The sequence below is a fragment of the Barbus barbus genome, assembly GCF_936440315.1.
Source record: "Barbus barbus genome assembly, chromosome: 10".
Taxonomy (NCBI): Eukaryota; Metazoa; Chordata; class Actinopteri; order Cypriniformes; family Cyprinidae; genus Barbus; species Barbus barbus.
Window position 1 is genome coordinate 11,982,899 of NC_136738.1, and position 23,967 is coordinate 12,006,865.

Below are 23,967 nucleotides of genomic sequence, written 5' to 3' on the forward strand. Positions count from 1 at the left end.
CACCTAGAGATGACATCTACAGCCCTGAACGTCAGCGGAAAACAGGACAACTAGATGAGCCCCAGAGACAGATCCCCAGTGAAGACCCTGTCTCCTAGATGGCCATCGGGACAAGACCACAGGAACCAGATGAGTCTTTTGCACAATCTGACTCATCCTCTTGAAATCCTCTTGCCAGGTTTGTAGCTTACAATTATGCCTAACTGTATTGTCCTTTCTTGTTTTCCGCTTGCAATACAAAATTCAATAGAATTTGTTAATTTTTTTCCAAGGATGATCGAAGAGATGCAAAAGAAGGGCTTGGTGGTCAAAAACATACCTCCAGCTCTCCCAGTTCCTGCTCAGCCCTCTACATCACCTTCGTCTGTGCCTCTGAATGCTGGAGAAGCTGCAGAACGTCCAGTTGGTACAGTTGAGCCAGCTAAGGAGCCATAATTAGGTAGAGTTTTACATTAGCATTCACAGAGAGTATATGTAAACACTGATGTGACATGATTTCTCTTGAACAGTATATGTGATGTATATGTGACACATGATTTCTGTTGAACATGCACAATAATTTGACCACTTGCTTTATTTGATTTCAGCACTGAGGGACTGAGGTGGACCTCTTCAATGAGGGTGGAGATGGTCAAAAAAGGCCTGTATAAGAAGCATTGATCACCCGCTTCTTCAGGGCTTTAATGCGTACTTGCATGCAGACTTGGGGAACAAGAACAGCAAACAAGAGGTGAATAAAATTTAATACATGAAAATAAATTTGTATTTGGTTGTTATCCCTGATATATTTTAAACTCTGTTTTATATGTTAAACTTTTTATTGACTTGAAACTTTTTAAACTTTATTTTTTTATATTTTTGACTCTTTATTCACTTTTACAGTTGGGCAAAAAAGTATTTAGTCAGCCACCAATTGTGCAAGTTCTCCCACTTAAAAAGATGAGAGGCCTGTAATTTTCATCATAGGTACACTTCAACTATGAGAGACAGAATGGGGGGAAAGAATCCAGGAAATTAAATTGTCTGATTTTTAAAGAATTTATTTGCAAATTATGGTGGAAAATAGTATTTGGTCAATCTAAATACTCAATACTTTGTTATATACCCTTTGTTGGCAATGACAGAGATCAAACGTTTTCTGTAAGTCTTCACAAGGTTTTCGCACACTGTTGCAGGTATAAGTGCAGTCTGCCACTTTGGTGTGCTTGTCCTCTATTACCTTGAGGCCATAATTATGCTGAAGCTACTTCAGCGGCAGAGTCATCACAAACATGTTCCAGCATCCCTTGTTTTGTCTTCTCATTCTTACACGCCTCAAGAATTTGAGTTTCACATATGCTTTTGTGATATTAAATGTGCACGACTGTCTGTCTGCAAGTTGAGGAATGGCTGGGGAAAAAGCGTGGAGAGAAGGGAGTTTCTGTTGCTGTGATGGAGCACAAAATGGTTGCATCACAAGTTGCAGAAGTACCGCTGTCGGACGAGCAGGAACTTGTAAGTGCTAAAATTCTGGCAACTGAGATCAAGAATTATAACTAATTACAATTTTTAAAAATCATAATTTTAATTAGATAACTGGATTTCGCCCAAATTGTGCAGCCCTAGCAGGCACAATAAAAATGATCATCAAGCAAAATACAGAATGTCTTCCCTTCAATGTATTTATTGATGTACTGAACAATAAAAACAAAAATCACAAATTATTTCAAACATCATTAGCACAAAGAAAACTAAAAAAGTTAAACTAAAGATTCATGCACACACATTATGCAGTGGATTGCACCGCAGAAGCTCATGAGGAGAGATGGGAACACCAACACGGGAAAGCTCTCCATCTCAGCCTCATGGAGGTCACCTGCCACATTATATACCAAAATAAACACTTAAACAGTCAGCTGTTAAAACTTTAACGCATGTTTTAAAACGTAAACTATTTTAAGAAAAAAAAAAACATGAAATATTTTCTTGTCACGTTTGCATAATGTCACTCAGACCTTGTTTGTCTTGAAGGAGACCCCTAAAACCCGGTCCCCGAGCCGGTACCCATTCCAACTGGCGATTGCTACAGTAGCCTCATCGTAGTTTGTCATGGTCACGAAGCCAAATCCTTTGCACTTGTTTGTGTTGAAGTCTCGTATGACCTTTACATTAGTCACAGCACCAAATGGGCCAAACATCTGCCAGAGGATGTTCTCGTCAGCATACGGCGCCAGATTATACACACAAATGCACCAGCCTGTGCCGGCGTGATCCGGGAGATTTATGCCTGCCAGGCTGGTGACCCTGTCAATGGTCATGGGTGAGAATCTACTGCCAAAAACAAACACAAAAACTGTATTTCAGCTAAAACAGTAATAAAGGCTATTTTCTATGCTAGTATGCCACCAAACATCTATACTGTTCCTTCAGTAGCGTGTAACACCCATTTACATCTATAAAAAATATTTATATTGTATTAATTTTATGAATTATTAATATTTAAGAAAAAAAATTTGTATTTGTTTTTGATTGAAATGCAGACAGTGTAATTTAGTGTTAATGCAGAGTCTAGAAAGGATCATTCATGAGCTCAGGCTGATCTGCAGTGATGGATTCAGTGATTATAAAGTGACGGTAATGAGTAATTGTTTCATAATTTTCCATTCTGCTCAAAGGAAAGTTTAGTCTGCTTTTTAAATTTGGCCCAGAATTCTCCATTTCAAACCACAAGTGTCTCTGTGATAAAACTAGTTTAGTGAGATGAAACAGCACTGACATGCTTAACAGAACTGATGCTGAAAACATAAGGTTTTTCAACCACAGCCATATCACCCTGCAGCCCAAGACCGGTTGCCCACTGAAGCTAAGCAGGGTTGAGCCTGGTCAGTACCTGGATGGGAGACCTCCGGTGAAAACTAGGTTGCTGTTGGAAGAGGTGTTAGTGAGGCCAGCAGGGGGTGCTCACCCTGTGGTCTGTGTGGGTCCCAACGCCCTGGTATAGTGACGGGGACACTATACTGTCAAAAAGCACCGTCTTTCGGATGAGACGTTAAACCGAGGTTCTGACTCTCTGTGGTCATTAAAAATCCCATGGCACTTCTCGTAAAGAGTAGGGGTGTAACCCCGGTGTCCTGGCCAAATTCCCTCTACTGGCCCTTGTCTATCATGGCCTCCTAATAATCCCCATCCACTTGATTGGCTCAATGACTCTCTCTCTCCTCTCCACCTGTAGCTGGTGTGTGGTGAGCGCACTGGCGCCATTGTGCTGTGGCTGCCGTCGCATCATCCAAGTGGATGCTGCACACTGGTGGTGGTTGAGGAGAGACCCCCCCACATGATTGTAAAGCGCTTTGGGTGTACAGCAATACACAAAGCGCTATATAAATGCATCATTCATTCATTCATTCAATCCACAAATCACAATCATTGTTTTGTTTTTTTCTGAGATTTGATAAACTGTTTAGCTTTGGGTAGAACACAGCGCCCAATCAATGGAGGAGGGGATATATATATATATATATATATAAACCAGTATATTCCACTGCGTTCCTGGACATGCAATTTGTGTAGCTGTTGTCATAGGCGGGGATTATGCTAATTGTCAATGAGCGTGCACAAGCGCCCTATTTACGAATGACTGGAATACATTAACATACACGTTTAACTATCAAATTGGATAGGATTCAATGATTTTTGTGCAAATTACTCAGAATTTACTCCTATATTTACGAATGTTTCATGAATGAGGCCCAATGTATTTTCCAGAATATTGTCAAATTCTGACATCTAAAACTCTTTTTTTACTGCATAGAGAAATTAGTCTTAAATCTCTCTCTTTTGTAGAAAATCGTACTGTGAAATCAGTATTGTGAATCATATCTCACTGTGTTGAGTGAATCGTTACATCCATATCCATTACACTCCCACGTCATGTTCTGTACCCAGCAAACCCAGAGAAACATTTCTACACATGAAATATGAAGCTAATAAACACTATTATGATAGCATATAGTTTGTATGTAATTTACGTGAGTTTTGGGGTATTTTCATAATTTATTTTGGAATGATGGGAACTAAAATGTGTTTTAAAATACATGTTTTTAATATTTACTAGTTTATCACTGATCATAAATCTCTAAATGTAATATAATGTGATTTGCACAACTGTTTTTTTTTACTTTAGCAATGCAATTTTGGCCCAGTGAGACTCATATACTCAGAAAATATCAGCTAGAATCAATATTGTTGCTTTTTGCGGTTCATAGTATATACCATACTATGAAAGTAGTTAGTCTGCAGCCCTGCCATTTCTAAAATCACCAACTCACAGCTTTAAACCTGTTAACCTTCGCCCCCATTGTGGGCCTCACAGGTGAAAATAACCTACCTAAATTAAAATGTTAAAAGTTCCTGACAAAGTGTGCTACACACACAAATTAGGTATCTTTGGAAAGAAGACACTCTCGGCTTTACTATCCATCATCCAGAGTTGATAATGCTCGAAAAGATAAAAAGTTATACACACTGACGTGCCTTGAAAAATATTTTTCCACACTGAATGTTTTTTTATTTCATATACAAATACATGAAATAAGTCCTGGAGCAATCCAGAAAAGTCATGGATTGAAAGCCACGTGTCTCATGAGTTCATATTTCAAATTTGAAGAAGATACCATGAAAAATGAGATTCCTGCAATATTTTTTCAGAAACTATTTATAGTCCCCCCACCCCCCTGTTTGAGGAAAAATAACCACCAAATGGATTACAGAATTATACAAGCTATTTTAGTCATATACATGTTCCTGCATAGTTTTTCAATTCTAAAATAATAGACAGATTTATTTGAGCACTAAAAAATAAAAATAATTATTTGAGTAATAAAAAAGGAGAAAAAAATAGAAAAAAAAATGCTTTGTATATAGTATGTATACTGAAGTATTCTGATTGCCAGACATGAAGTGATATTGCCAGACATGGTCATAGAGTCAGTAAACACACGCTGATGTGCTTCCATTCAGATGATAATCATACAGATGGGCCATATAATCAATAATAGCTGATCAATGAATCACAATGATAGCCGTCATAGAGTCGCTAATAAACACGCTGATGACCACATTCCCCACACAATACACACATATATAGAAGAAGGCTGATCTATAATAAATAGATCAAAAATATAGAAGAAAAAAAAAAGTTTTTTTATGGATAAAGCAGATCGCTAAGTTACAGATGACCCCCTGTATGATGACCGCTGCGCCACGCTGTCTGTAGAGCGCGCCAAATTCAAATAATCTATATTCCGCTTTTCTGAGACTTTTTTTCCGTGGACTGTCTCATTCTGTTTGTAAAACTGTATGCTGTAACACCGTGTTGTTTTTTTACCACCAAGACGCTGTTTTTGAGCGTAATTTATTCCATAACGGACGCAAACAATAACTCTCCCGAAGAAATGAAACGTAAACAAAGGAATATTCATCCTTATTACAACGTTATTGTTTCGCTAGACTAAAAGTGCTCGCTGGGATGTTGTTCTGTGGACCCTTACCTCTCTAACTAAACTGGGATTTCAGCAGTGGACGCGTTTGTGGCTCGTTATTACAATGAATCTGGTACGTACGGCTTTTTTATTCTGCCTGTGTTGATGTGTACTGCTTACACAAATGTAGCAAATGCATTCCTTATAAGCTTTCCATCGAAAAACAGCGATCTGTCGTAGATGCTTGAGGCTTAGACCTTCAGAATGATATATAGTTTGTCAAGATTAATGATATTCTTTCACATTAAATTCATTCATAATAATAATAATAATAATAATAATAATAATAATTACATTTATATAGCGCTTTTCTAAGCACTCAAAGCGCTCTACATTGTGAGGGGTGGTGTCTCCTCGTCCACCACCTGTGTGCAGCATCCACCTGGATGATGCGACGGCAGCCATACTGCGCCAGAACGCCCACCACACACCAGCTTACTTGTGGAGAGGAGACAGAGTGATGAAGCCAATCAGTGTAAGGGGATGATTAGGAGGCCATGATGGTCAGAGACCAATGGGGAAATTTGGCCAGGATGCCGAGGTTACACCCCTACTCTTTTCGAAAGACATCCTGGGATTTATAATGACCACAGAGAGTCAGGACCTCCGTTTAACGTCTCATCCGAAAGACGGTGCTTTTTGACAGTATAGTGTCCCCGTCACTATACTGGGGTGTTAGGACCCACACAGACCACAGGGTGAGCACCCCCTGCTGGCCTCACTAACACCTCTTCCAACTGCAACCTAGTTTTCCCAGGAGGTCTCCCATCCAGGTACTGACCAGTTCAACCCTGCTTAGCTTCAGTGGGCAACCGGTCTTGGGCTACAGGGTGATATGGCTGTGGCCATAAACATTAAACTAGTGGGGAAAAAAACGCTTCAGTGCGCCGTCGCTCTGGCAAACGTTAACAGGTCAAAACAACGTTAACGTCAAAGTCAGTTCCAGTGCAGCCAGTGTGTGTCAGCGGGTACCTGGATATCCAGGCCTGGCTGCTCTTCTGACTGGGTTTGTTGGCAAACTTCACTGTGATTGGCTCGGTGGCACCTGGTGGTTTCTGTCTGTTCAGCCCTTTAATCGCCGCCTCAGCCTCAACATGCCGGTCAAATAGAATGAAGCCCACACCTATGGACACACCTGAACACCACAAAAAATTACTGTAAATCCGACTAGACTAGGATCTGTTTTTTTTGGGGCTAAACTAAATCTTTCAATATTGGTTTATATGTTAAAAGATTCCATTTGGGGCATCATACACATAAATAAATATATTATGTAATTAAATTCTTTCACAATGATTTTCATGGCTATATGGCATAGCTGCCATAGTTTTAAAGTGCCCCTATTATGGATTTTTGAAAACATCCTGCAAAGTTTTAAATCTGAAAGTGCACTGTGTATAAAGTGATTGTCTCTCAAAAGAAAGTCTCGACTGTGAATCATTGAAACGAGTCGTTTTTAAAACGAATCCCAAGCAGTTTCATGTTGGCGTCAACATAAAACATTAGCATATTGCCCGCTCACTTGTTGGTCTTTTTGCATTGGTCTGAATGAAAATGAAAATTCATTCTTTGCCACTAGGTGCTGCTTTTGGAGCAGGAAAAATAGCTGTTTCCCTGGTAACGCTGTACACAAAACAGCAAGGCACTTTAATATAAAAGATCTCACCTGTGGCCTGTTCCACGAGGATCCTGGAAGTGATTATGTGGCCGTACTGAGAGAAGAGCTGCTCCAGCTCTTTCTGGGTCATAGTTCTAGGAAGACAGCTCACGTACAGATTAGCGTCAACGATGGAGTCCGAACTCGGTCGAGCAAACGACACCTGCTCACAAACACAAACATAGTACACGTCAACACACACGAGCAGTACCCGTGACAGCAGCCTCACTTCGGACAGACCTTACCTTGATGGTTTTAGTCAGCAGTCGGAGACCATTTAAAGTGTTGATGGCTTTATCTGCATCTTTGGGTTCTACATATTTCACAAAGCCATAACCCAGACTCTGACCTAAGCACACAAACACTCTGGTGAGGATTTATGAGCACTGCAGTGCATTATGGATCTGACCATCACAGTATTTAACACACAGGAAGTACGTTGACAGGTCTGTGAGGTGAGCTGCAGATGGTGACGTGTATAAAGCCTCCATATGAGAAGCATCAGGGTTAATGCAGACTCAGGTCTTTTGTATCCTTAAAGGTGCTGTATGTAGGATTAAACTAGGTATTGCAGTCCAAATTCAAAATATTGGAGAGGGTTTTTTTCACCGGCACGGCTCTACGCTTACTCTTCTTTTTAGGAGCGCTTGTGCTCCTAATTTAACACATTTAGTAGCACGGTCAAAAATTTAGGAGCACCTTCAAATCAATAATCAAAAATTCTGATCAAAAATTAACCTTCCCATTACGAGGTGATATTTGACTCCTTAAAGTGATTTACAGGGTATTTTGTTTTTACCTTTTGTAACGGCATTTTTCTAACTTTATTAAAAGTATCTTTTATGTAAAATTCCAAAAAGAAATTCTAATTAAAACAACAGAATAAAACAAGTAGAATAAGATACCAATCAAATGAAATCAGTATTTAAGAAATACATTTGTACATGACGATGAATGACCTGAAACACGCTATGTTTTCCGCCAACTGGCAACCCGGCGTGCCAAAATATAATTGGGTAAACTGGCAGTGGGCAGGTTTCACAAACCAAAACAGAGACCGAAATTCTGGCCCGGAATGCACATTTTCAAAGGAGAATAACTGACTGTAGCATTGTTTTCCGATAAACAAGTATGTTAACTTAGTGTGTTTCTTAAATATCTGCAAACATGTTATGGTATTTTTATGCTTTAGTGGAGTCAAAAACTTACAGCACCTTTAACATAAGTGTCAGAAGTGGCCATTATTTGACACCACTGAGAAACTCAAGCTGCATTTTTTTATTTACTGTAATTAAATATTTATTAGCTGTTTAAAGACTTTTTCTTTGTTTAATGTATGTCTAATAAAAATTTGACAAGTTCATTTCTATGAACCTTTTGCTTATGCAGCAGTTCGATCCTCTGAAGTATGCATTTGTAGACTGTCTAAAAACATTAGTACTTTGTGCATGATCCGGCCCGTGCAAACTGGAGTTTTAAATCATTTTAAAACATGCTGCGCTATATCCAGTTTGCCACTACTTTTTTATATTTACTGTGTACTGTATATAAAGTTACCATTACCTGTTTGTTTTTTATTTATTTGAGAAAATACGATTACCATGCAGTGCACACAGACATATCCACTTTAGACATGTTTTTAACAATTTCTTCATTTGTGACCCTGGACCACAAAACCAGTCATAAGGGTCAATTTCTCAAAATTGAGATTTATACATAATCTGAAAGATGAATAAATAAGCTTTCCTTTGATGTATGGCTTGTTAGGATAGGACAATATTTGGCCGAGATACAACTATGTGAAAATCTGGAATCTCAGGGTGCAAAAAAAAAAAAAAAGAGTCTTCAAAGTTGTCCAAATGAAGTTCTTAGCAATGCAGAATACCAATCAAAAATCAAGTTTTATTTAATTTTAAAATTAAGATAATTTTGACCCATACAGTATGTTTTTGGCTATTGCTACAAATATACTCCAGCGACTTAAGACTGGTTTTGTGCTCCAGGGTCACATTTGTGAAATGCAACAACAGGATTACAGAATCAAGTAGTAGCTATCTGAAATATAATTTATATTTGAATTTAGGGGTGGGCGATATACCGGTAGACATAATTAACAGGTAGAATTTTTAGTAGAGATTTTGGACTACCATTTCTATCATGCTCCTGTGATGTTGCTGTGCTCCATTGTCACGAAAACGTATACCGTAGTTTGCGTGTGTTTTTAAGCATTGCGGTTTAAAAACAAACATAATCAGCAGCAAAAGAGAACTCATTTTACTGTAAGCACAGTATGCCTGTCTGAGAGACTCTTTCTGAAGAACAAGAAAAAAAAAAAAAGTTAAATACACATTTGTATTTGTTGAAATACCCATCTTTGAAACTATCCCCGTAAAGAGTAATTTAGGTCTTCAGTGAAAGCAAACAGCTAAGAAAGAAAACGCATGTAACAGTATATTGGATCTGGACAGCTCTTAAAGTGACAGCAGTCTAATATTCCTCCTGTCTGTCATTCATGTTAAACAACAAGAGAAAATCTCTCACTGCTCTTGACTTAATCACTTTTTAGTTTTTTTGTCCTATTGCTTGTAATTAGTTTCTTATTCTTATTTAATCTTATTTAATCGCTGAGCATTTACTTGTCTTCTGTGATCTTTTTTTTTTTTAATTTAGGCTAGTATTATTTTTTTGTGAGTGACACTTGTGACAAGAATTATAAAATTTCTACCATATCAAAAAGAAAGACCTTATTTAAAGCAAAAAGTACTATATTGTGATATAATTATCGTGAAATAAAATTGCTCATATCGTGATATAAGATTTGTCATATCGCCCAGCCCTAACTGTATTTATATATTTTTCCTCAAGTTTAATAGTGTGATATTATCAGCTTTAAATACCAACCATTGGCCACTCTGCTCTCTAATATCATCAATATCAATCAATCATAAGAGCCCTATTGGTCAAAAATCATTATGAGACAGCCATAAATACCAGTGATTTTGTCCTGCACAAGTTTGCAGGACTCGATCTCTCCGATGCCGCCGAACAGACTCTTGAGCTCCCCTTGCGTCATGTTCCGTGGCAGGTAATTCACAATCAGGTTGGTATTACTGTCCTCGGTGCCGTCGGACATCTCCACAGGTAACGTGCAGTTATTAGAGACGCTGTTGGGACTGTTGCTGGTGGTACAGCTCGACCCGTTGGACAGCTGTGTCTCCACGGCAGCAATCACCTGCTATAGATTCAAACACACACAAAGTGAAAAAACAGGAACTCTTCAGATTATTTAAAATGTAGAATATAGTCATATATTAGTAATAATCTGTCCACAGTCTGTGTTCGTTTTAAATACATGTTTTGAGTTTAGCATATCAGTTACAAAATCTCTGTTCTGCTTACACATGAAAGTAATTCTCTCTGCTATTTCCACAAATTATACAAAAGAACAACAGTATAAACAACAGTATACACACTTTACACAATATACACATTTGCACATTGTACAATAAACAAGACAATTGTACACAATATACAATACACACATTTCCATAATATACACATAGTAAACGGTATTCTCAAGAGACTTGTAGATGAATGTATAGCTTTATTTATGGCTTACAGTGTTATGATTAACAGTAAATACTGTTAGTGATTTACTGTGTAGTTAGTGCAGAAGAGAAGATGGAGCTGCATGTGTTCTAAGCTATGCAGTGCAGACATGCTACAGTGCTATCAGAGTCGGTGTGGCTGGTATGTAGATGGAATCCAGTGTGAATGGTAGGTGGGTGAGTATCGTTTGCTATCTTGAGTTCAGCAGTCTGATGGCCTGCGAGAAGATGCTGTCTCGCGTTCTGCTGGTTCAGGTCCTGATTCTGCGGTACCGTCTGCCTGATGATAGCAGCGAGTAGAGGTCATGGCTCGGGTGGCAGGAATCTCTGATGGTCTTCCGTGCTTTCCTCACACATCGCTGGGTGTAGATGTCCTAGAGGGAGGGAAGCTCACCTCTGACGATCTGCTGGTCCGTCTGAACTATTCTCTGCAGGGCTTTCCGGGTTGAGAGCGGTGCAGTTCCCATACCAGGCGGTGATGCAGCCAGTCAGGATGCTCTCCACAGCGCAACTGTAGAACTGTCTGAGGATTTTTTAGCTCAGACCGAATTTCTTCAGTCACCTGAGGAAGAAGAGACGCTGGTGGGCCTTCCTCACTACTAACAGTGTGTGAGTGGTCCAGGTGAGGTCATCGGTGATGTTTACACAGAGGAACTTGAAGCTGCTGACCCGCTCCACTGGAGTCCCTCAATGGTGATGAGGGGGTGCTCACTGGTCCGCCTCCTGAAATCCACCACCAGCTCCTTGGTCTTACTGATGTTCAGAGAGAGGTTGTTGTTGTGACACCAGTTAGTCAGGGTGTGCACCTCTTCTCTGTAGGCTAATTCATCATCGTCAGTGATCAGACCTACCACCATTGTGTCATCTGCAAATTTGACGATGACGTTGGAGATGTGCGTAGCTACACAGTCATGCGTGTACAGGGAGTACAGGAGAGGGCTAAGAACTCAGCCTTGAGGGGCTCCAGTGTTGAGGGTCAGCGGGGAGATGTTGCTGCCTACTCTGACCACCTGTCGGGAAGTCCAGGATCCAGCTGCACAGAGAATTGTTCAGACCTAGAGCCTGGAGTTTCACTACAAGCTTAGAGAGCAGTATGGTATTAAACGCTGAACTATAGTCAATAAACAACATTCTCACATAAGTGTTCCTCTTGTCAAGATGGGAAAGAGCAGTGTGTTATTGCGGTAGGCAAACTGCAGTGGGTCGAGTGATGCTGGTAATACAGAGCAGATGTGATCTCTGATAAGCTTCTCAAAGCACTTACTGATGATGGGAGTAAGAGCAACAGGGCGCCAGTCATTCATGCAAGAAACTTTGGGTGTATTTTGTATTGGCATGATGATGGATGTTTTGAAACATTGGGGAACAACAGACAGGGAAAGGGAGAGGTTAAAAATGTCCTTCAGATCCCAGAGTTCAGAATATACATGCTTTTACATACTTCAAGATTCAAGATTTTTATTCGTCACATACACAATTATACAGAGTATAACCAGCAATGAAATGTAAGTCAGGTCCGCTCCAAGGACAGTGCAATTATGTAGTATACAAATATTAAGAAAAAGAAAAGTAGAAAAAATAAAATAATAAAAAAAAAGATAAAAAAATATAAATATAAATGTGCAGGTCAGTATGTTGTTGACTTAAATAGTAATATAACAGGAATGTGCAAAAAAGTTGTACAGTGTATTTAAATAGCAGCAATATGAGGTAGAGAAAAATGATGAAAAGCTTTTTGATATAGTGATATTTACATGGAGTCAAGTGATGTTATGAAACAGAGTTAGAGTTTAGGAGCCTGATGGCCTGGGGGCAGAAGCTCCTCCTAAGTCTCTCAGTTTTTGCCATCAGGCTACGGAAGCGCTTACCAGATGGAAGCAAAGTGAATAGACGGTTACCAGGGTGATTAGAGTCCTTGATGATTTTGACAGCTCTACTTTTGCAGCGTTTGAGGTAGATGTCCTGCAGAGAGGGGAGAGCAGATCCTGAGATGCGCTCAGCTAAGCGCACAACTCTCTGTAGTGCTTTGCAGTCCTGATTGGAGCTGTTTCCATACCACACTGAGATGCACTGAGTCAATACACTTTCTATGGTCCCTGAATAGAACGTTTTCAGGATTGCTGGTGAGACCTTGAATTTCCTCAGCTGTCTCAGGTGGTACAGTCATTGCCTGGCTTTCTTAACCTGTGTTTGGATGTGTGTAGTCCAAGTCAGGTTCTCTGAGATGTTTACACCGAGGTAATTGAAGCTACTCACCCTCTCCACATGGGTCCCACTGATCATAAGAGGAGTGTAGGGCTGCTGCTGTCTCTTCCTAAAGTCCACGATCAGCTCTTTAGTTTTGCTCACATTCAGAGAGAGACGGTTGTCCTGGCACCATGATGTGAGTCTCTCTACCTCATCCAAGTATGCGGTCTCATAATTTTTGGAGATGAGGCCCAGAACCACAGTATCATCAGCAAATTTGAGATAGATGTGGAGCTGTGAGAGGACACGCAGTCATGCGTGTAGAGAGAGTAGAGCAGGGGACTCAGGACACAGCCCTGTGGGGCTCCTATGTTCAGGGTGATGTAGTTTGAGGTGAACTGGCCAACTTTCACCACTTGAGGTCTGCCGGTGAGGAAGTCTTGAATCCAGTCGCAGAGTGTGGAGTTTAGGCCTAAGTCTGAGTTTAGAAGCCAGCTTGATGGGGACTATAGTGTTGAAAGCTGAGCTATAGTCAATGAATAGCAGCCTTACATAATTCCCATTGTTGCTGTCCATGTGTGTGAGGGAAGAGTGGAAGACGTGAGAGATGGCATCGTCAGTAGATCTATTGGGGCGATAGGCAAACTGAAGAGGGTCCAAAGTATCAGGGATGGAGGAGCAAATGTGGTCTTTCAAAAACCTTCATGACTATAGGTGTGAGAGCAACTGGGCGATAGTCATTCAGGCAAGAGGGTTTATTGTTCTTTGGCACAGGGATAATGACGGATTTTTTAAATGAGGTGGGAACCACGGAGGTAGCAAGGGACTGTAGCATAGCCTCTGAGTGGGAGGACCAATGCGTCACTACTCTCTGCACCGAGGGATCCTGAACGAGCCTTTGTTTATATTCCGGTGTGAGGTAAATGGCGGCATGGTCCGATTTGCCAAAAGCAGTAGGTAGTGAGCGGGCTTTGTAGGCATTCTTAAACTGAGTGTAGCAATGATGCAGTGTATTTGGTCCTCTAGTTGGACAGGATACATGTTGATGAAAGTTCGGCATGACCTGCCTGAGGTTGGCTTTGTTAAAGTCTCCCGCGATGATAAAGGCAGCATCAGGATGTTTGTTAAAGTAGCCGCTGAGCACATCGTGAAGCTTAGACAAAGCCAAGCCGGTGTCTGCCTGTGGTGAAATGTACACAGCAGTAACAATGATCGATGAAAACTCCCAGGGCAGATAAAATGGGCGGCAAATAATGGAAAGATGTTCCAGATGAGGCGAGCAGGAACGCGACAGAATGGAGATATTCCTGGGATCACACCATTTCTTGTTAATCATGAAACACATTCCTCCACGCCTGGATTTACCGGCCTCCTCTGTTTTACGGATGGACAGAACAGCAAAGTTATCACTTGGCATTACAGCAGTGTCCGGGACCGAGCACGAAAGCCATGTTTCGGACAAACAAAGGATATTACAGTCCCTTATGTCCCAATCCACAGCCATATCACCCTGCAGCGCAAGACCGGTTGCCCACTGAAGCTAAGCAGGGTTGAGCCTGGTCAGTACCTGGATGGGAGACCTCCGGTGAAAACTAGGTTGCTGTTGGAAGAGGTGTTAGTGAGGCCAGCAGGGGGTGCTCACCCTGTGGTCTGTGTGGGTCCTAACGCCCCAGTATAGTGACGGGGACACTATACTGTCAAAAAGCAACGTCTTTCGGATGAGCTGTTAAACCGAGGTCCTGACTCTCTGTGGTCATTAAAAATCCCATGGCACTTCTCGTAAAGAGTAGGGGTGTAACCCCGGTGTCCTGGCCAAATTCCCTCTACTGGCCCTTGTCTATCATGGCCTCCTAATAATCTCCATACACTTGATTGGCTCTATGACTCTCTCGCCTCTCCACCTGTATCTGGGGTGTGTGGTGCACGTACTGGCGCCGTTGTCCAGTGGCTGCCATCGCATCATCCAAGTGGATGCTGCACACTGGTGGTGGTTGAGGAGAGACCCCCCCCACATGATTGTAAAGCGCTTTGGGTGTACAGCAATACACAAAGCGCTATATAAATGCAACATTCATTCATTCATTATGTCCCGTTGGAAACTAATCCTGGCTCTAAGATCGTCCATCTTATTCTCCAAGGACTGGACATTAGTGAGCAGAATGCTCGGAAGAGGAGGATTGTAAGCCCTTTTCCTGAGTCTGTCTCGAATCCCAGCACGTTTCCCACGGTGTTTCTTGATCCGTCGCCTCGGGGGGTTATTGTTTATCTCCACGTTCCGAAGAATCTCCAGAAGCCACGATGGATTCGTGGATAGAGTGTCCTGGAACAGGTTAGTGTAGCGGTTTCCAATGTCCAAAAGTGTTTCTATGTTATAGGTGATCAGTGCCGACGTGAAATGTGTGAAAAGAGAAAGTAAAAGTAAGTAAAAAAGTAAATTAAAGCAAAATCTGAGCGGAGCGACCTGGACGGCGTCCGAACACAGCGACGCCATCTTGTCTCGGCGCCATCTTGTCTCACTTTTAAGTTGAACAGAATATCTGCAGTGACATTTTTGCGAAGTAGGCTATGTTTGCAAAAAAAAAGAACATGGAATGTTTAAATCTATCTTGAATTTGCTTTGTTTAAAAAAAAAAAATACATGAAAATACAAAGGTTTTAGTGAATAGAAAAGTTTGGTCTTGCAGTATTGATTTGGAGAGGAGGGGGTCTTGGAGTAAAAAACATTGCAAACCACTGCTTTAGGTAAATGCAAGCACGGTTCTATGGGGGTACTAAGAATTAAACATTATTTTATTATTAAGTTGGCTTGAAAAAGTCAACTTAAACTTATTATTAGTGGTGCTTGCCAAAGGTGAAGCACTACTAGTATTATCTCACATACTTATTAGTGGGTGCTTGCCAAAGACAAGGCACTAACTATTGTTATTGCTCATATTTATTATTATTATTATTAGTGTTTTGCAAGGCACCAACTATTGTTATTTGTCATACTTTTCTTTATTCCGCCGAAAGTTTGGCGCGCTACTCCTCCCGCAGCTTTTGTCACAGACCCACGAATGAGGCGTCAAATCGTGCGGATTATTCGGGAATGGTGTATTATGACTTTTATAAGCGATCAGGGGTACGGTGTTCGCCCCAGGGTTAGAAAAATCCCATTGACTTAACATTGCGACAAATTTTGATGAGTCATAGCTCAGAGCGAGAATTTCGTAGAAACTTGAAGTAGAAAATCGTAGAAAATCACCACATTTGGAGAGGCTATCAAGCTGTGCAAGAACATACCTCACAGTGGGGTATAAGTTGTACCCCTGGGGGGCAGGAGCTACCCAGAATTTCCCATTGACTTACTATGGGGCAGGACGGCCCATGAAATGCATGCGTTTCACCTACTATGGTAAATTGCATAGGGATTTTGTATTGAACATAATTCTGGATCACAGTGTCATAGAGACAAGGGGGCGGGCTCAGTTTAGCTGCCAAGCAACACCATAGCAACCAAACAGAGTACCCTAGCAACCAAACTCCAAAGAGGGATATCTTCCATTCTGAATGTCACAGAGGCATGGGAGTTGGTTTATATCATTCATTAGGGGTGTAACGATATATCGCAGTACGATATTTCGCGATGCAAAAATGTTACGATATGTATCGTAGAGTGTTGGCGATACATTTACGATATGACGGCAGTCTAATCCTATTGGTTGAGCTGCCGACGTGACCTACTCTGCAACAGCATCGCGTGTGCTTTCATCGCAGTAGCAGAAATCGCTTGAACATTAGTAGGGCAATATGAGTTCGGCTGAAAGTGAAATTGAAGATGCCCCGTCTTCTTATAAGTCCATCGTCTGGCAGCATTTTGGTTTTCCAGTCACGCGACAGGACGACGGTAAAAAAATTACAGACAAAACACAAAGTGTTTGTAAACACTGTAAAACAAGGCTGCCATACACAGCGTCAAACACTTCGAATATGATGTGCCATTTAAAACGCCATCACAACAACAAACTCCTGCAAACTCCTACGACAAAAAGGGTGAACGAAGGCCAAACATCTATACAAAAGAGTTTTGCTGCAACATGGTCTCAGTCAAGTGCGAAAGCTCAAGAAATAACCAGGTGCATTGGAGTTTTTATTGCAAAAGACATGAGACCATTTTCTGTGGTCGACAATGTTGGATTTCGTGAATTGGTTAGGGTACTGGAGCCCAGGTACCATATTCCGTCACGCCCGCACTTCAGTCAAGAGGTAGTTCCAGCTCTGTACCGTGAAGCTAAGGCAAAGGTGGTAGACGGTCTGAAAAAAGCAGAGAATGTGGCAATTACAACTGACGGGTGGACTTCTCGGGCTTGTCAGAGCTATATTACAATCACGGCGCATGTTATTACCACGGAGTGGGAAATGAAAAGCTTCGTGCTTCAGACTCGCCCGCTTTTTGAGTCGCACACTGGGTCTAACATAGCCGAAGTTTTAAAAGCGGCTGTACAAGAGTGGGAGCTTGATAGGGCTCCTCATAGTACTGCAGTTGTTACTGACAACGCACGTAACATGGAGGTGGCAGTGAGAGAAGCCGGGTTGTCACCACATATTAAGTGTTTCGCGCACACATTGAATCTTGCGTCGCAAGCAGGTTTAAATGTGCCTCGCGTCAGTCGATTGCTTGGTCGCGTAAGAAAAGTCGTGGCTTTCTTTCACCGCAGTACCACAGCCACAGCTGTGCTCACGGAAACGCAAAAGATGCTTGAGATCGCATCACATAAGCTTATCATTGATGTGGCAACGAGATGGAACAGCTCCATGGATATGCTGGAACGCTATCTCGAGCAACAAGCGGCTATAACGGCTTCTCTTTTGAGCACAGAGGTGCGCAAAAATGCCCGTCAACTCGATACTCTGGATAGCAACGACATCACTGATGCAGAAGAAATAGTAAATCTACTTAAACCTCTAAAACAAGCCACCACTGTCCTCTCTGATGAAAAGAGCGCCACCCTGTCACTCATTGTGCCCTTGAAATCCATGATCGAGCAGAGCATGACACGGGATGAGAAAGACTCTACAATTATAACTAACATGAAAGCAGCCATCCTGCAGAACCTATCACGTAGATACACAGAAGTACAGGATTATCTGCTAGAAAGTTCTGCACTGGACCCCAGATTTCGATCGTTGCCCCACCTACTCCCTGAACAACGCGAAGAGGTTTTCCACCGGTTGATGGACAAATCAAACCAGTTACAGCAGGTATGTTTGTCTGCATTATTTGAGAATCTGTATATTTGTATTTGCATGTTTATGTACTTTGTGATGTGTGTGTGTGTGTGTGTAACTGCAACTGTACTAAACCTCCCCAGTCCTTAATAGTTTGTTTTAATATATATATTTTTTTTAAGGCTGGCACTGTGGAGCAAACAGAAAAGGAGGGAGGTGCCAGTGATGAAGATCCCACTGATGCAGCAGAGAAAAGAGAGACAACACAGAGAGCTGAGCAAGAACAGCCACCACCTTGCAAAAAGACAGCACTGGAAGATCTCCTTGGTGCAACTTTTGCTAAACCAACAATCACTCAGGCCAAACGTAGGATAGAAGTAGAGATCGACATGTACAAAAAAGACACTTCTATTCCCCTCACTAGTTGTCCACTGAAATGGTGGAAAGAAAATGCTCCGATGTACCCACGTCTTTCCTCCCTTTCCAAGGCTTACCTAACAGTTCCGGCAACGTCTGTTCCCAGTGAACGTGTTTTTTCTACGGCAGGGGATATTGTGAGTGCTCAAAGATCCCAGCTTTTGCCTGCAAATGTAGATATGCTGGTTTTTTTGCAAAAAAACCTGCAAGTAATCTAAACAAACATTAGTGTTTATGTTGAACAGAACACCATTTAATTTATTTTAATTTTTTTTACTGCTTTAAGAAGTTCTGTCTGAGATATCTTTATTTTAAGTTCATGTTAAATTTAACAATTTTTTCAGTGACAAAGACATATTCAGTTGTTATTTTGAATACAAAAGGTTTTTTTAATTAAACCTTGAAATGTGTATTGTATGTACAACAAAGAAAGTGATTGAAATTTGTTAATGTTTTTGAAATAAATCTGTTATTTGAATTTCAGTTTCATTTTTAAATTTTGTTCAAAATATTGTGATACATATCGTATCGTGAACCCAGTATCGAGATATGTACCGTATCGTGACCTGGGCATATCGTTACACCCCTATCATTCATAGTGACAAGAAGCCTTTGGGGTTTCATGATTGGCAGCCGCCAAGCCACTCCCTAGCAACCAAACTGAGTACCCTAGCAACCAAAATCCAAAGAGGGATATCTTCCATTCTAGCACATAAAAATACAACTTACACCCTAGCAACCGAGTGGCGAGTTTTGCCACTGCAACCACCCACTCACATTTTCTTCAGGAAATGTACATTCTAGTTATTAGTGGGTGCTTTTCAAAGCACTCACTATTGTTATTGCTCATACTTATTAGTGGGTGCTTTTTTGAAGCACTCACTATTGTTATTCGGCATACTTATTAGTGGGTGCTTTTCAAAGCACTCACTATTGTTATTGTTCGGCGCGCTACTCCTCCCGCAGCTTTTGTCACAGACCCATGATTATTCCTGGGATTATTCAGGAATGGTGTGCTATGACTTTTATAAGCGATCGGGGGTACGGTGTTCGCCCCAGGGGCGAAAAAGTAGCCCAAAAATCCCATTGACTTAACATTGCGACAAACTTTGACGAGTCATAGCTCAGAGCGAGGATTTCACAGAAACTTGTGATTTGCCACATTTGAAGAGGCTGGCAGGTTCTGTAAGAACATACCTCACAATGGGGTAAAAGTTGCACCCCAAAGTTGCCCCATTGACTTACTATGGAGCAGGACGGCCCATGAAATGCATGCGTTTAACCTACTATGGTAAATTGCATAGGGATTTTGTATTGAACATAGCTCTTGATCACAGTGTCATAGAGACAAGGGGGCGGGCTCATTTTACTCAGATGACCAATCAATCTCTCAGAATCATTGTGAAGCTATCAAGCCACGCCCTAGCAACCATTTAGAGCACCTTAGCAACAAGTTCCATAGACATTCATTGAAAGAGATTAAAGGGATATCTCCGGCCTGAATTGTCATAGAAACATGAGGGTGGTCTCATATGACTCGGGGCAGCAAACAGCCAATCATGAATTACTTCAACACTTCCTAGCAACCATTGCCAAGCAACTTAGCAACCAAAATCCAAAGAGGGATATCTTCCATTCTGAATGTCACAGAGGCATGGGAGTTGGTTAATATCATTCATAGTGACAAGAAGCTTTTGCAGTTTCATCATTGGCAGCTCCAAGCAACTCCATAGCAACCAAACAGAGTACCTTAGCAACCAAAATCCAAAAAGGGATATCTTCCATTCTGAATGTCACAGAGGCATGGGAGTTGGTTTATATCATTCATAGTGACAAGAAGCCTTTGGTGTTTCATGATTGGCAGTTGCCAAGCCACTCCCTAGCAACCAAACAGAGTACCCTAGCAACCGAGTGGCAAGTTTTGCCACTGCAAGCACCCACTCACATTTTCTTCAGGAAATGTACATTCTAGTTCATTCTTCTTATTTTTATAGATTCCGTACAAACTTCGGCACGTAACTCGTCCCGCACCGTTTGTCAAAGACTCACAAAACGGGCGTCAAATCGTGCGGCCTATTGAGGAGAGGTGTGCTATGACGTTTATAAGCGATCGGGTGTACGATGATCGTACAGTGGTCGAAAAATCGGCCAAAAAATCCCATAGATTTTGCATTGCGGCCAACTTTGATGGGTCTTAGTGCAGAGCGAGAATTTTGTAGAAACTTGTTTTTTGTGACCGTTTATTTGTTGCTTTTGTTTTGTTATTGGTTTATTCTTTTTAACCATTGTTTTTATGAACAAAATATTTTTAATGTTAGAAAAATAGTCATGTTCAAAAGATAAAACTTTAAATTTTAATAGTATATTAACACATTTTGGAATTAATTTTAATCAACATTAAATGGTATATATTATATTAGTTGACTTAGGTAGGGTAGGTAGAATATTCACATACTTGCAAATAATCCTATTCTCAGTTTGTCTGTTGAGGAACCATCAAAATAAAGTGTTAACATACAGTATATTCAGCAGACACACTACTAATACTCTCATGACTGCTAGTTGACATGTAATTGCAGAGTTACTTATAATGTTATTTATTATGCATTCATTATAATTCCTTAATAATACCTTTATTACGTGTTATAAATACGGGCTTCATAGAAAGTGGTACCATAAATACTAGATACTTATTGTTCATGTTAATTAATATAATGTTAAAAACTGAAAGCTTATTGTAAAGTGTTACAAAGTTATAAAGTTTTATATGTTGTTCTGTGTGTGTGTGTGTGCGTTTCACAGAGTTGATGGTTTGGATTAACCCTTTAATTTCCGTATCCCTTAAAACCAAACTGCCAGAGGGTTACTGTAATGCGTGTGCTCGCTAGGCACCGTTTTATTGATGCCACCGGGGTGGCGTATGCTGACGGCTTGGGCCCGTCATCGCTGCTTGCAGCTATATTTTTAGATTAGTTTTAGATTTATTGGATTAGACTGATTTGCTGGAACATAGTAGTTTTATTCTTTTCCTGGATTTTTATAAAGCTTTTGATTCAGTTGAACATAAATTTATATTTAAATCAGTGGAAAAATTTGGTTTGGGTGAATATTTTTGTAAGGCGGTAAAAACTCTATATTACAACTGTAGTAGCACAATTAAATTAAAATATGGTACTTCTCCTAGATTTTACTTGTCACGTGGTATTAGGCAAGGGTGTCCATTATCCCCTTATTTATTTTTACTAGCTTCCCAGATATTTGCTTCTTATATTTCTAATAGTGGTCTTCATGGTATCTCTATTGCTGACAAACAGATACTCATCAGTCAGCTGCTGATGATACCACTCTTTTTTTGCAAGATGCTAACCTTCCTTTAGCATTAAAGTATATCCAGCAATTCTCTAAAGCATCAGGCCTGTTCTTGAACCTCTCTGTGTGAACTGATGTCCATCAAAGAATGCCATTTGTCAGAAATTTGTAATATTCAAATCAAAGATCAAGTGTCTTATTTAGGTGTTATTATAACAAAAAATGAATTAGAAAGATGCTCCTTAAATTTTAATCCATTAATTGAAAGTACTCAGAAAAAAATGGCTCCAAAGTGATCTCTCATTGAAGGGAAGAATCTTACTAGCCAAAGCTGAAGGTTTGTCAAGGTTAACATACGCTGCTCTCTTTGAATGTTGACACTGCCATTCTTAAAAAAATTGATACAATGCTTCTCAACTTTGTTTGGAAGAATAAAACTAATTTCATTAGAAACTCTGTACTTATGAACACCATTGAGAAAGGGGGTTTAAACTTTCTTGATTTCACCACTTTAAACAACACCTTTAAAATAAATTGGATAAAAAACTGTATCAATAAGCCCTCATCTATATGGAATCTGATCCCTAATGTTGTTTTTTCCAAACTAGGTGGTTTAAATTTCTTAATCTGTAACTATAACATCATGAAAATCCCTGTCAAATTCTCATTTTGATAGGCAAATGTTATTAGCTTGGTCCCTCGTTTTTAAACACAATTTTACACCTCACTCGTATCTAATCTGGAATAACAACAATCTACTGTATAAACACCAATCTATTTTTTTTTTTATTGGTTTAAAAATTTTATTTTTGTGTCTCAACTTTTCAATCAAAATGGTTCAATCTGTAGTTACTCTGAGTTTTTAGCTTAGCATGGACTTCCAGTTAGTCTGAAAGAGTTTGCAATTGTTGCTGATGCAGTGCCACATGGGTTCTCCTGCTTTTTAGAGGTCTTTCTTTTCCAATCTCATGTCACTCAGTGGATCTTTGTAAAACAGTGCCTTTCGTCATCCAAGTCAAAAAACAATAAGAAAATGAGAGTTTTGTTTCAGATGGAGTCTTTTTCTGTGCCTTATGTAATCTCTTATTGGAATGGTTTAGTAAGTGATATTCCCTGGAAGAAAGTTTGGTCATTACCTCACAAACATTTAATTACTAACAAAACGAAAGAAATTGCATTTAAGTTGATTCATAGAGTTTATCCGGATAAGTGCTCTCTTAAAAGACTTAAGAATGATATTAACACCAACTGTTCTTTCTGTTTAGAAAACAATGAAACATCTTTACATTTATTCTGGAATTGCTCTTACACAACATCATTTTGATGTGACATTCTTGACTTTATCAAACGTTATGTGAATCCTAATTTTGAGTTTACTTATAGCAATGTCATTTTTGGCTTTCATGAATGTGAAAAGAAAAAAAAAAGTGATGCTTATTTTATAAACCTTATTTTCCTTTTAGCTAAATATCATACACATAAGTGTACATTTTCTAAATGTAAAGCTTATTTTTACGATTCAAACATGAAATGAAAATTTATTTTGATTCTATTGAGTTCTCTACGAACTTGAAAGCCATAAAAACAATGGGTCTCATTCACTAATAATTGCGTACGTTTTTCGTATTTTTACGCACATTTGAACTTCACGAAAACTTTCCGCCTAATTCCCAGCATGTGCGTGCTTTCATCTGCGTTTTAACGTTGATTGGTTCAACAGCTCAGAGGCAGCAATAGGTCAGCTGCTCGCAGATCGCGCCTTCGTCGACAGCTTATAAAATATTTATCAAATAATGCAAGTATAATCAATCGTCTATGAACACCGTGACAAAGGCTGATTTGGAGCAACGAAATAAAGCAATTTATTGTTATGAATGAATACATATAAAAATATACAGGACAAACAAAAGACACACGAATCAATGAATAAACTTGAATGCATACACATACGTATATATAGAGAGAGAGAAAGAGAATGAATACAAACAATACATACATTGCCTAAACAAATATTATAAATAGATACAATATATACAGTGGGTACGGAAAGTATTCAGACCCC

At 40.1% G+C, this 23,967-nt stretch overlaps 1 protein-coding gene across 2 annotated transcripts in view; it reads right to left on the reverse strand.

Annotated features, from left to right (window-relative positions):
- Nucleotides 1-1,644: 1,644 nt before the first annotated feature.
- LOC306875784 (ELAV-like protein 2) overlaps nucleotides 1,645-23,967 on the reverse strand; it is a 29,452-nt gene continuing 7,129 nt past the window's right edge. For both annotated transcript variants that reach the window (XM_079426510.1, XM_079426511.1), the window contains exons 2-6: nucleotides 10,168-10,411; nucleotides 7,422-7,525; nucleotides 7,186-7,339; nucleotides 6,492-6,654; nucleotides 1,645-2,310 (exon numbers count right to left, since the gene is read on the reverse strand). In XM_079426510.1, the coding sequence (XP_079282636.1) occupies nucleotides 1,989-2,310; nucleotides 6,492-6,654; nucleotides 7,186-7,339; nucleotides 7,422-7,525; nucleotides 10,168-10,411 (987 nt within the window). In that variant the 3' untranslated portion in view covers nucleotides 1,645-1,988. The remainder of the gene's footprint in view (nucleotides 2,311-6,491; nucleotides 6,655-7,185; nucleotides 7,340-7,421; nucleotides 7,526-10,167; nucleotides 10,412-23,967) is intronic.